Here is a 20,800-nt window from a genome sequence, read left to right as displayed (position 1 = left end):
AGGGGTGAGGGGAAGGGGCACCAACCTGGAAAGCACCAGCTCCAGGGTCACCCCAGCCCTGTCACCCCCTTTCACCGTGACCACCCAGGCAGTGCTCCCACCCACACTGGCTCTGGGATTGACCCCATGGGAGGTGACTCCAGTTCCTGACCACCCTCTGCAGGGTGAACAGCCACAGGTTACCTATGGCAAGGGTCAGGAGGCACCAGCCCCGAGGGGACAGCAAGACAGGGCTGGTTTGAGGTCATCCCTGCACCTCCCTCAAAAGCAACAGAGTGGGAGACAAGCCCAGAGGGGAAAGTGGCACTGGAGGCAGCCAGGTGGGTGGCAGGGGTCAGTTCTTCAGGGTCTGGAAGTGCTTCAGATGTACCTGCACCCTGGGTGCCCACACACAGCTCCTTGGTGTCCCCACCCACCTCCTGTCCACCCTTGGGACACTGACCCTGCCACTGTGCTCCAAACCCACAGCAACACTGATTCCAACACCCCAGGATCCCCCTTGAAGACTTAATGAACAAATAAATAAATACACCAAAGGGTCCCCCACACCCTCAGGGCTGAGCACTCCCTTTAATTCTGCCTGGGAGAAGGACAGGAACTTTGAGGACCATTACCTGTGACAGCTCCTGTCCTGCCAACCAGTGCCTGTGCCCAGCAGGACAGGAGGTAGCAGAGAAGGGGTGACTGCTGCTGGCTCTGGTCCCCACAGTCCCAGGGCAACACAGGGCACCACAACCATGTGGGAACAGGCTGTGATCCTCTTGTCAATCCCAGGATGGAGCTGTCATCATCACAGGATGGAGTAGGGCATCTGCTTGTCCTTGTCATCTCCCTGGCCCTTGCAGTGGTCTGTGCTGCAGCAGATGCAGAGTCCAGCCCCCCAGCACAGGATCCCTAGCCCAGCATCCAGCTCCTGCTGCCAGCACTGCTGGAATCAGCCCAGCTCCAGGTCCACTCAGAACTTCTTCCCCTGCAGCAGCTCCACACGAGGGGGGGGAGAGAAAGGGGCTGCATTAGCTGAGGGGATGTGGGATCCAGCCCTGCCCTGGGGTTCCCCTGCCAGCCTGGGGATGCCTGCAGCATCCTGCCCCCCACAGCCCCCAAAAGAGCTGATTTTTAGCCATCTTAGAAACCTTGCCCCCCTTCCCATTTTTAGTGCTGGCAGCTGAAATGGGGCATTTTAGGGCTGTTTGGGATAATGCAGTGAGGAGGAAGGTGCATGTGAAGAGCCAGGGTAGGGACAACCCCTCCCAGGACACCTTTTGGGGGCACTTTGTGTTGGGGGGATCCCCAAAGGCACAATAGTGGCAGGGAAGGTGGGTGAGGATGAGGAGTGGGGTGCCAGGGGAGGAAGGCTGGGTGCAGGCTGGGGATACTCACCACACAACCTTCTGGGAGCAGTGGGTAGGTGTCTCCTGGTAGCTCTAAAGGCAACTAGGTTCAGCAACAGGCAAGCATGAAGCCATCCTGACACCACTGTCTGTTCTAAAACATGTTAAAATTTCACCTCCTAACAGCATGGAGACTTGAGAAGAGATCTGAAGAGGCAGATACAAGAGTCACAAACAACATGTGGGCCAGCCCTGGAAGACAGGACGTGCTGAGAGGCTTAGCAGTTTATTTCTTGTGAGGTCCAGAGGCTTGAACTACACAGTTCAATTTGTTTGGTCTTTAAAAAAAGGTCATACTCATAAAACATGAACATTTTCAGTCATATTCAGCAACACCACAGCATGTTGGATTAGGACTACAGGAAACAAGGAAAGCATTTGAGCTAGAAAAAAAATAACAACAAACTTTCAGTCAAATTTCATGGATGCCTTTACACTTCCCAATAAAGTGCAAGTCAATTGCCCAGTTTGATTTCATCTTTATCCAGGATCAAACTTAAAAGAGTAAATATTTTGTTTCAGAAGCCATACATATGCATATATATGCAGATATGTATGTGGGTGTGCATGTGTGTGTACAAATCAAAACCATGCTCCAAACAAGATGCTAGAAAGTCTTTTTACTTGCATTCTTTTAGACAGCACTTAATTGAGATTGTAACAACTTGTTCTTAAATCAAGGTGGGAGATCAGACAGGAAAGAAAAAAAAGATAACACCACTTCTTTTTCAAATGTCACATTTAATGTTTTCACCACTGTACTTCAAATCTACATTTTACAAAGTGACCAGCAAGTGTGCCACATTAACTGACCAACCTCTGAGATTTTACCTTTCATACCAGTGTCTTCTTGGGCTCTTTTAATTAAACACGTTGCTCATTCAAGTGAATTAAAATGCTTGAGTTGGTTTTATTCTCAGGAGCCTCATAAAAAACAAAGATATTGCACCATCTTTGTTCAGTTATTCAATGTTTGTCTCTTTCACAGCAAATAATTACTTCATTGAAGTTAAAACTTCCAAACATAACTTACTAATAGTCTCCAATTTCAGCTCAGATCACTCTTGTTGAAAATACTCTGCTAAATACAGATAACTTACAATAACTTTAACAGTTAATTGTCCATAACAAACACCACAGTTGTTTTTTTCTCCAGACCAATGCTCAAATTTTAAGACCACCCTTTTCAGTTTTTCTTTCTACAGGTGAAAAACAGTCTTCAATTTTCTAGTCTCGTTTTAAATACAAAAGTTGGAAGGGACATTCAAGTTTCAAGTCTCCACACTGAACTTAAAAATAAAAAAAGAAAACAAAAATATCATGTGGAGGTAAACAAACCAAGTTGTATAACTCCAGGAGGTAGAGGCCTTCAATTTGTGTTCATATATACATATGCACAGAATTCAGTGTTCCAACAGAAAAAAGAATTAGCCAAAAAGTAATAAAAGTTATTTACTACTGTGACATTTCAAGACTTCCACAGCTTTGCCTAAAGACACAAACACAATTAACATAATTCCCTATGTGCTTTTTTTTTTTTCTCCTTTTTTTTCTTTTTTTTTTTTTTCTCTCTCAACTGTCCAGTGCAGGAAAAAGTTCTCACAAAATTTCACAGACCTAAAATGTGCAAGCTAGTTTTCTCTCTATACAGCAATGATGTCAGGGATCTCTGAAATTAGCCCATAAATGGAATTATTTACACACATAGAAGATGCATGCTGGGGGGTTTTATGTAAGAAAGAGCAGAAAAACTTCTAATAAAAATAGATTAAATATATATATATTTATACTGGGTAAGGAAACAGAAGTTTAGTCTCTCCTAGTCACAAACTCATTCTCTCTACTCACAACATTTGATTTTAGAACAGCACACATCACCATCACAGCTCTAGTGAGAAGCTATTTATAGGACTGGATCACCAGGCAATGTGCCCACCCAGGGTGGTCACTGCCATCCCAAGGGACTTCATGATTGGTCACAGTCAAGTTTTCTGTATTCCTTAGTTTTAGAAAACCCCAAATCTTCAGGAATGGCTCAATATCAAAATGTAGGTCTGTTTGTACAATCTCACTTTGATAAAAATAAAATAAAGAAAAAAACAAAACAAAACAAAAACAAACCTCCCCAAATTTGGTTCAATTCTGTTTGTTCTGAGCTGAGCCATCACAGCTGCACTAGAATTCATAAAACACGTGCAACTCTGGGTAAAATATTTTCTTCTAAAAGCACAACCACTTTACAAGATTAAAAGTCTAGTACATTTCTAAATATTATTCATATTGTACAAGTAGTGGTTGTTAATTTAAAACTTCATTAGTAAAATTACAGTACAAGCATAATTAACCTCCAGAATTGCAAATCCCAGACTCCAGTGGAAAGCTACATTACATCTTCAGTAGTATATTATCTTCCACTTTACTCCCAAACCAGTGGAGATGGTGGCATCTCAGATGGTTGAGCAACTGTGGAACTAGAAGGCAGGTGATACAGAAAATCAGTGTTCATTTGCAATAGGTAATAGACAAGAAAGTTAATGCTCAACCAGTAAGCAAACATTTCATAGAAAACAAAAAGCCCCACCAAAAGCAAACCAAAACAACTCCGGACCAACACTTAACATCACTGATAACAAATCTTTTGCTATACTTTATCTACTTATTTTCTTCATGATTTTTCATCTATTAGCCATTCATATTTTCCCAGTGCAATTCTACAATCAAAATTCAACTTGTCAACCTGTCAGTTCTAATGTTGATCCTGACTTCTCTACTTTTCTGCAAAAATATTACTTGAAACTTTTGCATATTTTACTTAAATTGTAAAATAATTCAAAGAAGTATTTTTAAAATGTAACCATACAAGTTGTTTGTTGTTGTTTGGTTTTTTTTAGAAGTTACCTATGGGTTTTCCCTACTTTCAGAAACTTAAAACATTCTGGATATGCCAATTCTGTACTACTAATAAATGTGAATTAATATCAGATGTGATTACATACAGTTACCTAATAAAGCTCTTAAAAGCAGCAGACTGAGGGTTGATGCAGAGAGGCACTCTGTTTCCTTTCTGCTGTTCCAAAATGAACTGATGAATTATTTCTGTACAAAGGAGGAAAATAAAAAAACACTGTTAAGACTTGTTGCCTCACTGAAGTGCATTGGAGAGCAGATGAAAATGTATCTTCTTGAAAACAGGTGTTACTAAGGATAAAAGAATTTCAGCTTCCCTACATCTAACCTGGTACCAGATCTGAGAGCATAAATTCACACAGAACTCTTACATGAAGACTGAAATAAGTGTATAAAAAATAAACCCATAATTACCCCTAAAATACTAGTTATAGATAATATCCCAATTTTGGGGTTAGTGTGTGGATCCAGGCTGCATGTTTATGGGACAGAGCAGGTTGAGAAATGCAGATGTGAAGGTTCTGCTACTCACCTTTAACCTGCCGAACAGAACTGAGGTTCTTCTCAAAAGTGTCATCAAATTTGGGATTAGTTACAGGTTCAAAATCACTCGTATAAACTCTTCCAGTAGATGTGGAAAAACAACATTTACACATACAGGTGTGATATCTCAAGCGCCCTTCGTCGAGATAGGGGTGAGCTAAGGCATCCTTAGCAGATATTCTTTTGGACTGAAATGTGGAATTGAAATAAAAGAAGAGTTAGCAGATATTTGGAACAGTCTAAATTTACTTATCAATTTATTCTAAAATCGTTTTCATAACCCCCTAATCAGGTTAAAGGATTAGCTCAGGTTTTCAGGCTTGCCCAGGCTGCCACTAGGGGGAAGGTTTTGCTTAAAAACAAGCTGCTCTGCCACGATGACATTGACCTCTCTGTGCTACAGCTAGAAAATGTAGCTAATGTGATTGTTAGAAATAGTTCTCAAGAATTCCTTCCTCTGGATAACCTTAAAACTATGACTTCTATAACAAATCAAAATAACCCCAAAGAAAGCAATGTTAGCAATGATGGCATTTTGTTGGGTCCATACTTTGCAAAACATTTTCATGTGCCCTTAAATACATGTTTGAAGCACAACACAACTTCAGGCATCACAGCTGACAGAGTCATTCAGGATATGGCATCTGTAGTTCTCAGGAACCCTCTGCACATCAAGTTGCAGAACACAAGTGGTCAAAGAAGTGCAGGAAAAGGGGTCAGAGCAGTGGTTTAAATTACAAAGGTGACTTCCACATCAATAAGACTTCTTTTGTTCATAAGCCAAGTAACTCAGTCTCCAGGTGTCCAACACCAACCCATTAAGGAAGGAGAAGACCACCTGTTTCTAAAGAATTGCACAGAAATGCTGCTGCAAATTCATGGAGCAATGAAACCCATAGTTTTAGGTGAATTAGAACACAAACAGAACAAAAATTACTTGCTCAAAATCACAGAGCAAGAGCAATGGCAAAGCTTGGTACAACCCAACTGCTCCAATTCCCAGGATGTTTTTTAGATGGAATTAAAATCACCTGTTCTATTGAAAAAATAAAACCACATTTATTTAAATGTGATTTGAGAATAACAGCATCCTAAGTGTTAAGTGAGTCAGAAAGGAAAAAAAATAAGTTGTCTTCATGGAAGTTATGACTTAACATTTCAATGGTTTTGTTCAGTAAAGCAATCTTAAGGCTTAAAAAAAAAATAATCAAAGGCACTGCCTTCTGAATGCTTTCTCAGTTACAAGCTTGCTCCTTTGCAGTTCAATCTGTCTGTTTTTCATTTGAAATGTTACAGGTTTTTCTGTAAGTAGGAAATAATTAAGACCATTGATTCAGGTATCAGCTTTTCTAGTGACAATTTTTTATAGTAAGCCCAAGATATGAAATCTAAAATCCACAGCAGCACTTTTTTATTAAAAAAACAGATGCTCAGTGGGAAAAAAAAAAAAGATCCTGTTATGTGACTGTGTGGATGTAGAAGGAATTTTTTTCTATGTTGCAAGACCATGAACACCCACACATCTCTAATTAGAACTGCATCAAAGTATCTGATGTTCTGCTACCTACACCTAGCTAGGAAAAGACAGCATGATTCATGAACACCCTCATCTTTCTCACTCCATCATAGCTTTCTTCAAAAGGCCACTAGATTTTACATGCACAACCCCAATTCCAGGAGGAAATTAATGGACTAATTATAAGATGGTCCTTTCAGGTTTTTTACAGACACAAAAGTACTGAAATACAAGGCAGAAGAAAGGCAGTTAAAGCAGTCCTTGACTTCAAAGAGTCATTTATGTAGCAGACAACAAAAACTGTTAAAACAAAAAAGTATTAGAAGTGATTTTAAATCCTACTTACTGGATCAAAGACCAACATTCTGCAAAGGAGATGAACTGCTTCATGTGTAGCTTGACTGGAAAGTGTATATAGGACAGGAAGGGATGGCTGTAGGGGAAAGAGGAGAAAGGGAAGTACAGATAGTTGTCTTGTCAGATCCATCAGCAAGAACACACTGTTACAGCACGTGTTATTTTATAGTTACCAAGGACAAACTTCTCCTTAAAAAGGACATGCACTTCCCAACACTTCCCAACAAACACTGTTACAAAACTCAGCAGTTGGAATAGGGATCTGTTGGGGTATTTTTTCCCCTTAGTTCAGATCTAATCCCTGGGCAAACCTGTATTTTATTTATTTATTTGTTTGTTTTTCTCCAGAGACACCAATTTAAGCTGTAGCTACTCAGAGGTTTGATTAACCACATCATTTCCAGTATTTCATTTTTCTGATCTCAATCATTGCCAGATTATGGATTATTTTGCTTTTCCTTACCCAGACGATCCATATCTAACTGGCAGTACAATGGAAATGACCTTCAGGCATACAGCACTTTGCATAAACAGGCTTGGAGGTCTGGGGGAGGGGAAAAGAGGGTTCAGTGAACCCCCCCCTTCTTTTCTAGTGCAGCACTCAGGGCACGAGCTGCAGTTGCCAGTTCAGCAACTTTATCAATTCACTTCAATTCCAGTTTGAAGTAAATTTTTTAAATAAAAACAAATGACAAAGAAGCCTACATAATATATTCATTTTCATTATGCCAAGACCCAGTGGGGTGTTTTTTGTTTTTTTTTCATTCTGAAACTTCATGCATTAAACTGTTTTCACAGAAAGCAGCAAAATGCTTTACCCCTTAAATCCTACTGTGCTCACCTACACTGATTAAAAATAGTTTGCACGACAAAGTAATTACCAGTTTTTAGCTTGGTTTTCTCTCTCTATTAATCTAATTAAGAACCTGGTAACATTTAGCTATTTATAACCAGCAAAATCTCCTCTTGAGAAGATGAGAAGCCACGAATTTGCATTCAAACATGAGTGTGTTTGAAGTTGAAAACAGAAATATCATGAAAGAAGAATCCACTAGATGGATGTCTTGGAAAACTCCCTGTTTTCCAAGTGGCCAAGGAACACACCAGCTCCAGAGACTGTTCAGCTTCTTCAGCCCTCCATGAAAAATGAATGTTGTTTCCTTCAAGAGGCACAGAACTAACTGCTTGTAGTTTATTTCCTATGACCTAGTGGCTACAGGACATTACATCTGTATTAGAAACATTTTGCACCATTTCATGTCACTTGCTTTTTAGAATTCCCAACGTTCAGCGGGTCAAGAGAGACACAGTTCCAGTAGCACTGGGACTAGAGTCAGAAGACAATCTGACTCTTGACAAAACATCCTGGTTTAACAAACTGGACTAGGCTAACAAATTCCAGAGCTCTTGCTCACTGCTACCAAGAGCACAACTGCTGCCCCTTGGAAATGCCAAGCGATTATCACATTATCAGAATTTTAAACCAATGTATTCTATAAAGTATCTGGATGTATTTCTATCTAGTTGCATATTTATATAAGTACAGTGGATGCCAGCTTCAATCACTATAAAACTCAGTTGTTTTTTAAAAAACATCCCAAAGCTTGAAAGTGCAGGACTATGTGCTGAAAAGTTACGGTTCTCCTAATGTGAGAGAGCAAAAAATAAGGAGACTTGGTCTCAAAGCTGGTAAAGAAAGTCTTAAGGAAATCCTCTTTATTAATAATGTGAAAAGAAAAAAATAAAAAAGCTTGTCATAAAATGGAATAGAGATGCACTTGATGTAGTGCATCAAAAGTGCCAAGGAGGCAGAACTCCCACGTTACTAATATAGCAGAATCTATATTCAATGCTCATTTCTATGGTAACTACTATTGTGGTGAGTAGACAGTTGAGAAATTACTTCAACGAGCAGAAAATAAAGATGCAAACTTAACTACTCTGATGTATTAACATGTCCAGGTCATTAATTTTGTTAATTTTTACTATCTAACAATCATAAAAAAGACCATATTGGATGGATGCACTGCTGGATTACTGGGCTACGGATTCCTGCATAAGCATTTCTTTGTATCTATTAACAGTACATTTCATTTGTCCTTTTTTTTCTCTCCAGTCAGCATAATGACATCACCCTGCCTTTTTTCTGTTGTTTGTATGTTGTTGGTGGGTTTTTTTTAATTAACTTTTACTTCAGTTACTCTGAATGTTGTATTCAGGTGTTCAGCATCTTGTGAGGCCTTTCCCAAACAGCCAGGTCACAGAATGCTCATTTCTATGGTAACTACTATTGTGGTGAGTAGACAGTTGAGAAATTACTTCAACGAGCAGAAAATAAAGATGCAAACTTAACTGATGTATTAACATGTCCAGGTCATTAATTTTGTTAATTTTTACTATCTAACAATCATAAAAAAGACCATATTGGATGGATGCACTGCTGGATTACTGGGCTACGGATTCCTGCATAAGCATTTCTTTGTATCTATTAACAGTACATTTCATTTGTCCTTTTTTTTCTCTCCAGTCAGCATAATGACATCACCCTGCCTTTTTTCTGTTGTTTGTATGTTGTTGGTGGGTTTTTTTAATTAACTTTTACTTCAGTTACTCTGAATGTTGTATCTTAGTGTTCAGCATCTTGTGAGGCCTTTCCCAAACAGCTCAGGTCACAGCTCAGATGTGCAAGGGGACTCCCTTGGTGATGAGTTGCTGGGCTGCTCTGTTGGTGGAGCTGAACAACAGGAGATCTCCACTTGTAACACTCTCCATCCTGTCAGTACAGGAGTCCCTTGGGGGCATTCTGAGCTATACTGTCAATTTTCATTTATGTCTCCTGCCAATATTATCACTTAAATTTAACATTGTCCCTCCACATAGCTATCAAAATGCTGTTGCTTCAAAAAGAAGGAGATTTTCACTTGCATCAGCAAGCTAAATAATACAAAAGACAGAAGCCAGGGATGTACTTTGTTGGTGAAAACCCACCATCTCAACAGCAGTTTGACCAACTGCCCTGTTAACCCACAACACTGTGACACCACGAGCAGCCCTGGTAAAGTCAACCCAGTTGACAAGCAGCGACAGCCCGAGATCGACCATCCAAACCAAACATGCCATGAGAGATGAAACAGTGCAAAAGCAAGAGGATCCTGCTCTGATGAAATCTGAGCTTGGAGGAGCTGAGTGAAGGACAGTGTTGACCAACAGAGCAGGGAGCTCCAGCCCTACCTGTTTATGAGGACTCCTGAGTATATGTGCCTTGGCGCCTTCACACGCCGTCCGCATCGCTTCCAGCGACGGCGTCCCCAGCAGGTCTGTGATCAGATCCAACTGCAGGCACAGAAAAGACAGTTGAGATCTTGGGCAGATATCAATATATTTCACTATCAGAGCAGACTCTTAAGGGACCACAACATTTCAGGTATGATTCAGTTCCAAACCACTACTGCAGGGACAGAGTAAGTCACAAACACCAACGTTCACACTTAGTCGATCACAAGTGGAGCCACTTGTCATTTCACTGGAAAAGCCCTCACAGAAGCTGATTTTCAACTTTGGGAGCTTTTTTTTTGTTGTTGTTTACAGGCTTAGTAAAACACTTTATTGGAATTTAAAAGTCAATTTTACATCATTAATAAAACTGGTAAGTAGTGTTAGTGGTGTGTTACACATGACAAACCCAGATGTTCTCAACTGAATGTCAGCATTGCCTACCAATATACCACACAAAATCACTCCAAAAATCCAAGTCAACTACTACTTTACACAAAATGTTTTGCCATCAACAGAAATAAAACTATAGGAAGTGGGGAAAACCCCCAGAACTACAATACAAACACACTATGTAAAAAAAATCATATATATAAGAAAAATAAGTTTAAAAAATCCTAAATCTGTCCAGCACAGGGGAACGAAAAGGAGTGGTGCTGGTTTAAGGAAAACAAAAGCTACCTAAAATAGAGCAGAGATGATGCTGTGTTTAAAACTGGCCTCAACTTTAATTGAAATTGACATTTCATTCAACTTTGTCATTTTGGAAAGTAACAGACAAGCTTTCACTTTATTTCTACAAAAGTACCTGCATATACTCCTTTTGTGAGCCAAAACAAAAAAAAACCTTGTAGGAGTGAAGCAAAGTGAAAAAAAAAAACAGGCTTGTCAGTGGTGAGATCAGCACCAAGGTTCCAAGAGTTCCCTTGGGACCACCCACACTAACAAGCAACTGCAGAGATCTCCTCTGAGAATAAACCCATTATCAGCAGTGCCCAGCCCTGGATGTGTGAAACCCTCCCCTGCCTGCTGGGATAACTGGGAAACATGACTGGTGTTCCCAGCTCACACTGACCCTGCTCTCCCCCTAAGTGCTCCTCAGAACCTGAACATGTTCCTCCCTCTTGCCAGGGCCAAGGTGCCTTCAGAGAGCAGTGACAGTGTCTGTATGGAGATGGAAAACAGCATGGAGGAGGGGGTGGGGGAAGAAAAATCCTAAACCATGAGGTTTTTAGGTGAGGAAAATATATAATTGAAAAAAGGACACATGGAGCTGATATAATAAAAAACCAATGTATTTACAGATTATAAATTACAGCAGCATATGTGGGAATGTGAACTGCAGAAACACCTGCATTTCTTAGCCAACCACTCCTGAAGCAATGATACGTTAATATACATTTATATCTCTATATATAGAGATACAGACATAAATACATATACTTTACTCTAATGGTTATAAGGAAAAACACTGAAAACAACTTCCATAATGATCTCTTGAAAGTTCACGTTTAATATCTCTGGAGATCCAGACTCTCTTGTCTTAGCCCCTACATTTCCAACACGCTCCCAGAAGAGTTTTGTTAAGAGGTCTGATTTCATCTATCTAGATGCACATCAGCAGTCATGAAACATGTTTTTCCAGAGTATTACAAAATAACTTTTGAAATTGTAGAGTAAAAATAGAAAAAAATATTACAAAACATTATATTTTAATCCAACTGGCCTCAGCTGTGGGGATTTCAAATCTTTTGGGTTTATACAGTGAACCTACACTATGACATTATTCTTCTGGGTCAGGAGAAGTGCACTTGCAAAGCTGACTTATCAGCTGCTGCCACAACCTTTGTCCTGGTTTGCAATGGGTGTCCTGGAGCACAGAGACTGGGCTCCCCTTAGATAAGAATTGGGGGGTACACTTCATGAAGCCATCTCAAGGTTCTTCCTCTGCCCATGGGCAGCCAGGCTGTGCCCGCACTCAAGGCACATCCCCACTCTGAACTGTGGAACACAGGGTGTCAGGTCCTCAGCACCAACCACCTGGCTCTGCAGACCCCTTCCTGCTGCTATGCACTAAACACACAAATTTTGATGAAGTCACAGAATCACAGAATATGCTGAGTTGGAAGGGACCCATCAGGAACATCCAGTCCACCTCCTGTCCCTGTGTGTGGCACCCCAAGAATCACATCATGTACCTGAGAGCACCATCCAAATGCTTCCTGAACTCAGGCAGGCTTGGTGCTGTGACCACTGCCCTGGGGAATTGTTCCAGTGCTCAACTACCCTCTGGGTGAAAAACCTTTTCCTGATATCCAACCTCAACCTGCCCTGATTCAGCTTCCTGCCCTTTCCCTGAGCCTGGTGCTTGGTCACAGGAGTGAAGAGGTCAGGACCTGCCCCATCTCTTCCCCTCATGAGGAAACCATGGACTACAAGTCAGGAATACAAATGTGCTACCCAGTGCCTTTTCCAAAGCAGAGTGCAGACTAGTCTTTACAGCAAGAGGAGAAAAGACATTTGCTCCCACTGCTAGTCAGGAAGTCTGAGATCACCTTCCCTGCACTAAATAGATGTATTAAATGTTTCTGGACATACAGCTAAAAATAACTTGTATTTGCATCTTTAGAAAGGCACTTAAAATAATCAAAAGATTGTATCAGCTATATAACATTTAAAGAAATTTCCATGCCTTCTTAGACACTTACCATCACCAAAATGAAGGAGTCTGAGCAATACTAATAGTGCTGGAGTTGATATAGTAGGGTTAATGGTTGGACTTGATTATCTGAGAGGTCTTTTCCAAACTAAGTGATTCAATTATTTTATGAATTGGCAATTTAAATAGTTCAAATAGCAACACTATCTCTCCAGTTACATCTTGACAGAAAACTTACTACTTTCTGGCATCAGCTGTTACAAAAAGCTTGATCCTGGTTATATCACCTTTACCTTATCTCAATGAAAAGCTACAGCAGGCCCTGGTCCTGCAGCAGATTACAAGGGATTAAAAAATAATAATACACATTTCAAAAGCTGAAATTAATAACCACTACTTTTAATGCTGTCTGGAAGCTATCATTTCAGTGCTTCAGAGTAGCCTGGGGTTTTTGCCTAAACAAAACAAAACAAAAGCAAGTTTGAAGTTCAAAAATGCACCCGTGTAACCAATTCCATGAAATCATGCAGTAGGAAAAGCAGTTTTTCAAGGGAAACATTAATGATACCTGCTGGATGGGACTCTGTGCCTGAAACAATATTCTTCTCCCAAGTAATTCTGCAAAGATGCAGCCTACAGACCAGATGTCAATGGCATTGCTGTAGTGCCTGCTGCCCATCAGGATCTCGGGAGCTCGGTAATACTGAGTGACAACTTCCTGAGTCATGTGGCGGGATTCGTCTAACTCTTCCACCCTGGCCAATCCAAAATCACAAATCTAAATTGAGAAGGTAAATAAAAAAATTAAAATAACCAAAACACTTCATGCATTTCAAAGAGGTAACCTCCTGGTAAGGAAGCAGGAAATTCCAAATCAGCAGTTTAGCAAAGCAGATTTCTGCTGTAACTGCATAAGCGAAGGGGAAGGGGAAAAGAAAGGAATTATGCTACTTTATTCCACATCCATTTAACCTTTCTACAATTTTATTTGAAATTACAGTACATTTTTACTTGTCATTACAATATTTAGTCATTGAAAAGGCTAAAAAACCACTCTGCACTAAAAAATAAAATACATATTGCCAAGCTCAGAGTACAGAATATTTCATCCCAAAGCAGATTTCATTTGTTCGTGACACACCTCAAAATGTTACAGAAAGATTTAGCCTTTTACACCTTTTAGCTTTGAGAATTTTTACACATCTCTTGAACCAGGCGTAAGAAAACAGACTAAAATTTTCACAATTAGAATGTTTAGCCAATCAGTGCAAACAAAACTTAATGCTTTGCTGTTTGGCATTGCTATACAACCCAAACTCTCCAAAATTTCACGCATCTGAGAAGTTCATGGCAGAGTATGGTCTCTCCTTTGGCCAACATTTGCTTTTAAAATGGCCATTTCCTTTTCAAATGACTTTAAGGAAGAGTCTGATTTATAATGAACAGCATAAACATATGTACATTTTCAAGAAATTTAAGTAGCACCTTAAGAACACAGTTGCTGTTCACAAGTAGGTTCCCTGGTTTAATGTCTCGATGTAAAATGCCAGCAGAATGGAGATATTTCAGACCTGAAATATTAAACAACATAAAAATAAATACCTTTTTTTTTTTCCCCCCTTTTAAAATAAGACATTTAAGGCTGAAAACATTTTCCTGGAAGCTCTTGCAACTCCTGATCAGCAAAGACTTTGCCATTGGCACATTTTTTACACAACTCTAACATCCAGTCTCTAGTCTACACTCTTGCCACTCAATGAAGCAATAAAACTTTTGGAGTATACAAACTAGACAGAGCATGTAATTTAAGTAGTCTTTTTTCCATTAAAACAAACAAAAACAAACCCAAAACATCCTCTCCCTGTTCATGACATGGATACTCTGGCTAATCACAACACTAGAATATTGACATGTACACTGTTCTGACTCCCAGTAACAATTTTAACTTCTGCAGCACTAAAATTTGACTTAATTATTTCCTGCTGCACTTCAAAAATAAACTCAAATTAAACCCAAGATCATTTGCTTTTTTTTTTTCTTTTTAAACTCACTTTTTTTTTTTCCAAACTAAAACCTTATAAACCAGCAGCACAAGGCTAAGACAATATAGGCCCAAAGTGCAGTACACTCAACTTTTAGTGCAAAAAAACAAAGTTTAGAGTTATTGAATTGAGGGATCTGATCACAGCCACTGGGGATGTTTCCAATATTTAGGTGGTTGGGCAAGAAAGACAACCTGTGCTTCCTGTGGTGCTTCCACAGCCCCTAACACTATAATGCTGATTAAAAAAATGAAAGTAATGCAGAAAGCACCTCACTAGAAAGCAAAGTGGAAGAAAGTACAGCAACACCAAGTTGTTAATGCACATGAACTACAGTAGTAGACAAGGCATGAAAAATGGCAAAACGGCCAAAATTTGAGCAGGGTCAGATAGAGGAAAATTAAGTAATAGCAGGAAACTGGGGAACATTGAGCCCTCAGGTCAAACGGCATGAAAATTCAAGTAACTCTGGAACAAACTTTAACTGACAGTTTTGCATTGCCATTTGGATGGAAATGAGAGTGCTGAGTGTTCCCCAGTCATCATAAACTCACTAATCAGAGGCACAAACACCCTCTCTCCTTTAGGAGTATAAAGCTTTTCTCTAGCACAACAGGTACCTGAAATAGCCCATAATAATTCTGGGTATAGCTTAGATTTCTTGCTCTGCTCTTTATTAATACAATCTTCTGTTTCTTTAATACAAGATAAAACTGACTGTTTATTTTCAGCTTATTCCAGTTAAAACACTCAACTAAAGCCAATGGAAAAGCATCTGGACTAACACTGATCAGACGTTCAAAAGACAAACACAATGGATTACTTGAATAAAAGTTTCCAAATGGGTTAAAAAAAATACATCAAGTTTAAAATTACTATTATGGTAAATTGTTTTAGCTAAAAATCAAACTTCAATGGACTGTTCTGTAACAATTTAAACTAGACTTAAGTGGGTATAGTTCCATATATTTATCAGTTTGGCTCAAACTAGGAGTCCTTTGTGTACCTCGATTCAAAAAGCACTGGGGGACTGTTAAAACACACCCACCCACCTTAAGACTCTCTCCCAGGCCATTGAAAAAGCCTTTGCAGCTGAAGCAGAAGTCTTGTCATCTTTACCCATGACTATGGTGGAAGGCAGCAGGGCTGCTGTACACAAATAACTAGAATAATTAACCCTTGTTATTAATTTGTAATATGAAATAAAAAGAACAAGTTTCCACAGGAAATTTACTCAAGCTGAGGATGTCTTCAGAGTCAACATTAAGAAACAGGGGGTGGGGAAAAAGCAAACCCAAAACCTACATGATTTCCATCACATTTAAAAGAAGAAAAATTACCTCTTAAAATCTGGTAAAGAAAAACTTTGACATGATCCGAGCTGAGTGGCTGAGGAGACACGATAATCTTATGGAGGTCACTCTGCATCAATTCAGTGACAACATATCTTCAATTTATTAGTTAAGGCAAAAGCAGAAAGTCCAGCACATAATCTCTTGAAACATTTTACTCTAACTCCTAGAAATCTGAGCTCTTACAGGTCAGAGCTATAGAGTATAAAAAGAAGCTTCTTCAGAGGTCAAGTCTCCAGACTCTTACAAGAATGAAAATAAAAAAAAGGGTTGTGGAAGAAAAGAGATTACTCAGTGAAGTGCTGATTGCATGACAGTAGTTGTGACAAAATTATTCCAAAATCAGATTATGACCGAGAAAACAAAAGAAAATGTTCATTTCATTAATGGCATCTTGCAACCTTCACATTTTTCCTTAAGGTCAGTCCACCACAAAGTACCAACAACTAAGGGACAGTCTTCACTGTGGAGACACATCAAGGTGGCTTCACCAGCCACAGTGGCAAGTGCAAGTCTGTGGCAGTTGGTTCCCAAGTGCCTTGCAGGTTGCTACATGATCAATAATGCAAACTTTCTGAAACACCCTTCAGCCACCCAGTACCCTCTGCTTTACCTTCTCAAGCACCATACATACATGCACACAAACCCTAGACACCCCTTCTGAGATATAACAGGAGAAGGAAGAAAAAAACCAACCAACTTCTATCTAGAGGAGAAATTAAACAAGTAAACAGAAAATCACTACTTCATGGACTCACAGACATGCAGGACCCAGCAATAGTCATGCTCACTGATCATTTACACAAATATTTGATACAATGAGGTATATGTGCTGTGGCTTTTCCTAAGGTAAGGTGTGGATTAAGAAGGTGATTGTGTTTGTTCAGGAAGCACAAAAAATCCTAACAACATAATGTTTAAAGAAAATGGAGCAGTAGGGAAGACAGAAGCAGCACATCTTAAGCCAGCAAACCAGTATCACAGTGGCAGTTCCTTGCTTCTGTTACAGCAATAAAACACGTGCAAAAATCATTATAAGTCCTGGGGACACTGCAGCCCTTCCGTGCCCAGGAGTTGCAGGAGGCAGTGGGTGACACTTCCCTGTGGCCAGGAGAGAAGCCTGGTGAGGTGCAGAGCAGCTGCCCCTGCTGTGTGCACCAACACCCCTGGAGAGATAAGTTTTGATTTTGGAGCTGAGGTTCAGGACAGAGTTTAAAGCCAAACCACTGCACCTCGACTTTCAAGAAGCACTGAACTTAGTGAGAATTTTCAACTTGAACAACAAATAAGCTTGCTAAGAAACACTACTGGTTTAAAACCTACTTTCAGCAGTCCTATTTGAAACAAAAATCTCTACCATGATTACATTTGTATCTGGAGAATGTAAAACACAGTAGCTGTATGTTAATATACTTCCACTTTACAGCAAGGTATTGCATACCTCACAAGACCCCTGCATGATGAGTCCCACCAAGCCCTGCAGTGCTCAGAGCAGGCAGAACTGCAGCAGAGAGGAGGTGCACCACTGCCAAGGTCATGCAAAAGATCAAGGAGAGAGTTAGAAATTAAACTGGATCTCCTGGGCCTCAGTCAAGTATCTCCCATGATGTAGCAGGTTCATTCACAGTTCAAGGTAAGGAGCAGTCAGCTCTCAGCCTTCCAAACCCACACACTCCTCAGCTGGAAGGGGCAGCAGCAGCTCAGCCCTCCCCAGGCACTACCTGACCTCTGCCAGATGTCCAGCTTTGCCTTCCCCTCTGCAGGAAGAACCAGAGTTTGCTGTGCTGGAGGAACTCACACCCCGTTCTGCTTCTCATGCACAAGCTCTGCTGACTTCACAAAATCATCAACCTCATGGTGGTGTTTTCATGACTGTGCCATCCTGACCTTCCCTGGGAAAGCAAAGCTACCTGGGCCAATGCTGAGGGATATGTTTGGGGTTTAAATCTCACCATGATCCAGTTGGAGCCTTTCAGCTGGTTCAATGCTCTTAATAACCAGCCCTGCTACCTATCAAGGCTGAAATATAATAGCAACCCTGATTTCAGTGAAGATACTTATCTCTTGGTAACAGAGCAAGCAAGTCAGCTTCAGCAGAAACCTCTACTTGTTCTTACCATTGTCACCAAGTAAATGGCACAGGTCAAGTTGCACTTAAAGCAATCTAGAGAAAACCTGTATTTTCTTTATCTCTACCTAATCCATGTTCTCCTTCCATCTGTTGCTCTGCAAACCCAATCCAGCCAAATCCTTATCAGCCAAATTGCTGATCTGCCATCAGCACACCAGACAAAATTATTTTAGAAATTACATGTTGCCAACCTTTTGACCAAAAAAAAACATCCAACCCCCAAATTAGACTTGCATGCATAAAGAGAAAAGCCTGCAGCACCGTAATTTCTAGCCCTCTAATTTTTCTTTTCCTTTTGCAAAGGCCCTCTTAAATATTTATACTGACCTTTTCAAATTTGGGGGTTTTTTACCTTACGGCTGCAACAGATCTTTTAATTTTTAATATCAAATATTTTAAAAACCCAAAAGCATTACTCTGCACTTTATGATGATAAGATTTCTGGTTTGCTACGCCACAAATCCTCCTAAATCTCAATCCCAAGCATAATGTCTCCCAGATGTCTCAACTAGTTGCCATGCCAACTAAAGCAGCTTAAATTAAATGAGGGCCTGAAATGGCACCTGCACCACTCCAGGTCTGTTGCGCATTAAATAAAGCTCTCTTGACAGGGGCTCAGAGGTGCCATTAACTTGAACAGCAGCTATCTGATTATTGTCTCTAGATAATTTAATGAGGGTCTCTAAACAAGAGCAAAAGCAGCACTTGCTTGGTGTTCCTGCCTTTTACAAACGTGGCAGCTTCTGAAACAGCTGGTATCCAAGTGAGTCAATGACTTGACTCCAGCCAGGACTAGAAATGTTTAGCAAAAAACCAAAAAAACCCTCTGGGATTTCTATCAACTGCTCCAACAGGTCCCTGCAGTTTTCTTCTTGAAGTTGAATGGTAAAAAAATCCTGGCTGGGAGGTGGTCACTGGAGCTGGAACATGCAGCTAAGCTGAACATCCCTACCAGATAAAAATTGCTACTGACAGCAGTAATTAGTTAAGTAGCTGCATAAAATTAGAACTACAAATGTACTAATTTGCTTCAGAATAATTATCAAGGCAAATGCACAGCACAAAGGAACTTCACTTACTCTGCTGACTGGGAGACCTGCTGAGTTTGTAAACTGTACAAAGTGACAGGCAAATTTTAAAAAGGAATCAAGCACAGTCTGTGTTGGGTAGTCTTATAATGACTTGGATTCTTCTTCAGTAGGTCTCTGCATACCTCAAAACTCCTTTCCAGAGACTGTTTTTCTGGGAAGAGACCAGCACTCTATGCACAAGTTCTGGGGTAGGTGGATTCTAACAGTGGAGTGGAAGTGTCTTTCTGCATGATACTGTAAGAAACATGGTTTGTTTGGGTTTTTTAAACAAAACAAATGTTATATATTTTAGGATTTGCTATAAAATGTGGAGAAGGTATTTTCTCCTAGTTTAGTATACTTTAGTTTCACTTGGTTTTAGGTTAGGACCATATCACATTTAGCTTGTGATGCCACCTCTGTTCTCTTCTCTTTGCAGACTTTATAGCTTCCTAACAGAAAACATCCTCATTTCATAACAATAACTAAATAATGAATGAAAAAGCCCTAGTCCATGCAAAAATAGTGTAAACATTTATTTAAAAAGTAATTAATCTAAATTGATTTTTATGCTTAAAATTTGCTGATCTTTCTGTTACAGGTAAAATTACTGCTACATTTGCCATCAAGTCACCTCTAATTATGCAGTGTTGTAATGGCAATCTAAGGCATGTGTGAAAGACCAGAAAAAAGCAAGAGCAGAAGCTTTCTGGAGGGACACAGCTTTGAACTCTGAGGAAAAAAATGCTTAAGAGACAGTTTATCATTAACAGGAAGCAAATGCGGAAATTCCATCAGAATAAGATTCAGTCATTTCTGTGTAAAGTCAGGGTTTCAGAGATCCAGATGAGCTCCTAATACAGAGAAAATCGAGCCTCTCAGCCTGAGGGAGATGGGGTGCAATGAGAGAAGTGTAAAGGTGAAACAGCAGCTCCCACCTCTCCAACTCCTGCTCTGTTCCAAAACTCAGGAGGAGCTGGAGCTCCCAGGACCACATAACCAACCAGCTCAGAGCTAGTGGCATTGGGATTAATAACTAATTAGGATTGGGATTAGTAGCACCATATTTTGTGTTATTTACAGTAAAATCACTAACTTCCATATCTGAATCTTTGTATCTCTTAATTGGTAAAGAAAGCTTGAATGTTGTGGAAGGTCTTTGGGAAGTTTTTGGGCAAGACAAATGCACCTGGCATATCACACCTGCAAGTCTGTACAGGCTTGTTGGGACAAGATTTCCTGGCTGTGGTTAGCAAGAGTAGGACACAGGTTCTCTGGTGTCAGGAAAATACATGTGTCTAAAATGGAACAGGGAGCCATTCCCCAGAGGTAAGGCAGGACATTGTCTACAGAATACAAAAATAAACTCTGCTATTTCAGCATTAGTTTCAAATTTTCCCTCCATTTCTTAATTACTCAATCTTGAGGTGATGTGAATTTGATATTCAAATGGGAAACGTGTCTGTTCCACAAAGCATTTCTTACACATCACTACTCTGATACTTTACAGTGTTCATGGACAGATGCAGTAAAATAAGCAAATATTTCCATCAGCAGGA

General features: G+C 40.0%; 1 protein-coding gene across 1 annotated transcript in view; it reads right to left on the bottom strand.

The window, feature by feature from the left end:
* Nucleotides 1-1,993: 1,993 nt before the first annotated feature.
* NLK (nemo-like kinase) overlaps nucleotides 1,994-20,800 on the bottom strand; it is a 57,491-nt gene continuing 38,684 nt past the window's right edge. The window contains exons 4-11 of the mRNA XM_010006020.1: nucleotides 16,029-16,135; nucleotides 14,132-14,217; nucleotides 13,215-13,424; nucleotides 9,946-10,047; nucleotides 6,704-6,790; nucleotides 4,831-5,029; nucleotides 4,394-4,487; nucleotides 1,994-3,862 (exon numbers count right to left, since the gene is read on the bottom strand). Of these exons, the coding sequence (XP_010004322.1) occupies nucleotides 3,808-3,862; nucleotides 4,394-4,487; nucleotides 4,831-5,029; nucleotides 6,704-6,790; nucleotides 9,946-10,047; nucleotides 13,215-13,424; nucleotides 14,132-14,217; nucleotides 16,029-16,135 (940 nt within the window). The 3' untranslated portion in view covers nucleotides 1,994-3,807. The remainder of the gene's footprint in view (nucleotides 3,863-4,393; nucleotides 4,488-4,830; nucleotides 5,030-6,703; nucleotides 6,791-9,945; nucleotides 10,048-13,214; nucleotides 13,425-14,131; nucleotides 14,218-16,028; nucleotides 16,136-20,800) is intronic.

Source organism: Chaetura pelagica, unplaced genomic scaffold (genome assembly GCF_000747805.2).
Source record: "Chaetura pelagica isolate M959 unplaced genomic scaffold, ChaPel_1.0 scaffold49, whole genome shotgun sequence".
Taxonomy (NCBI): Eukaryota; Metazoa; Chordata; class Aves; order Apodiformes; family Apodidae; genus Chaetura; species Chaetura pelagica.
Note: the sequence above shows the minus strand (reverse complement) of the source record. Positions and strands in the feature narration are given on the sequence as shown.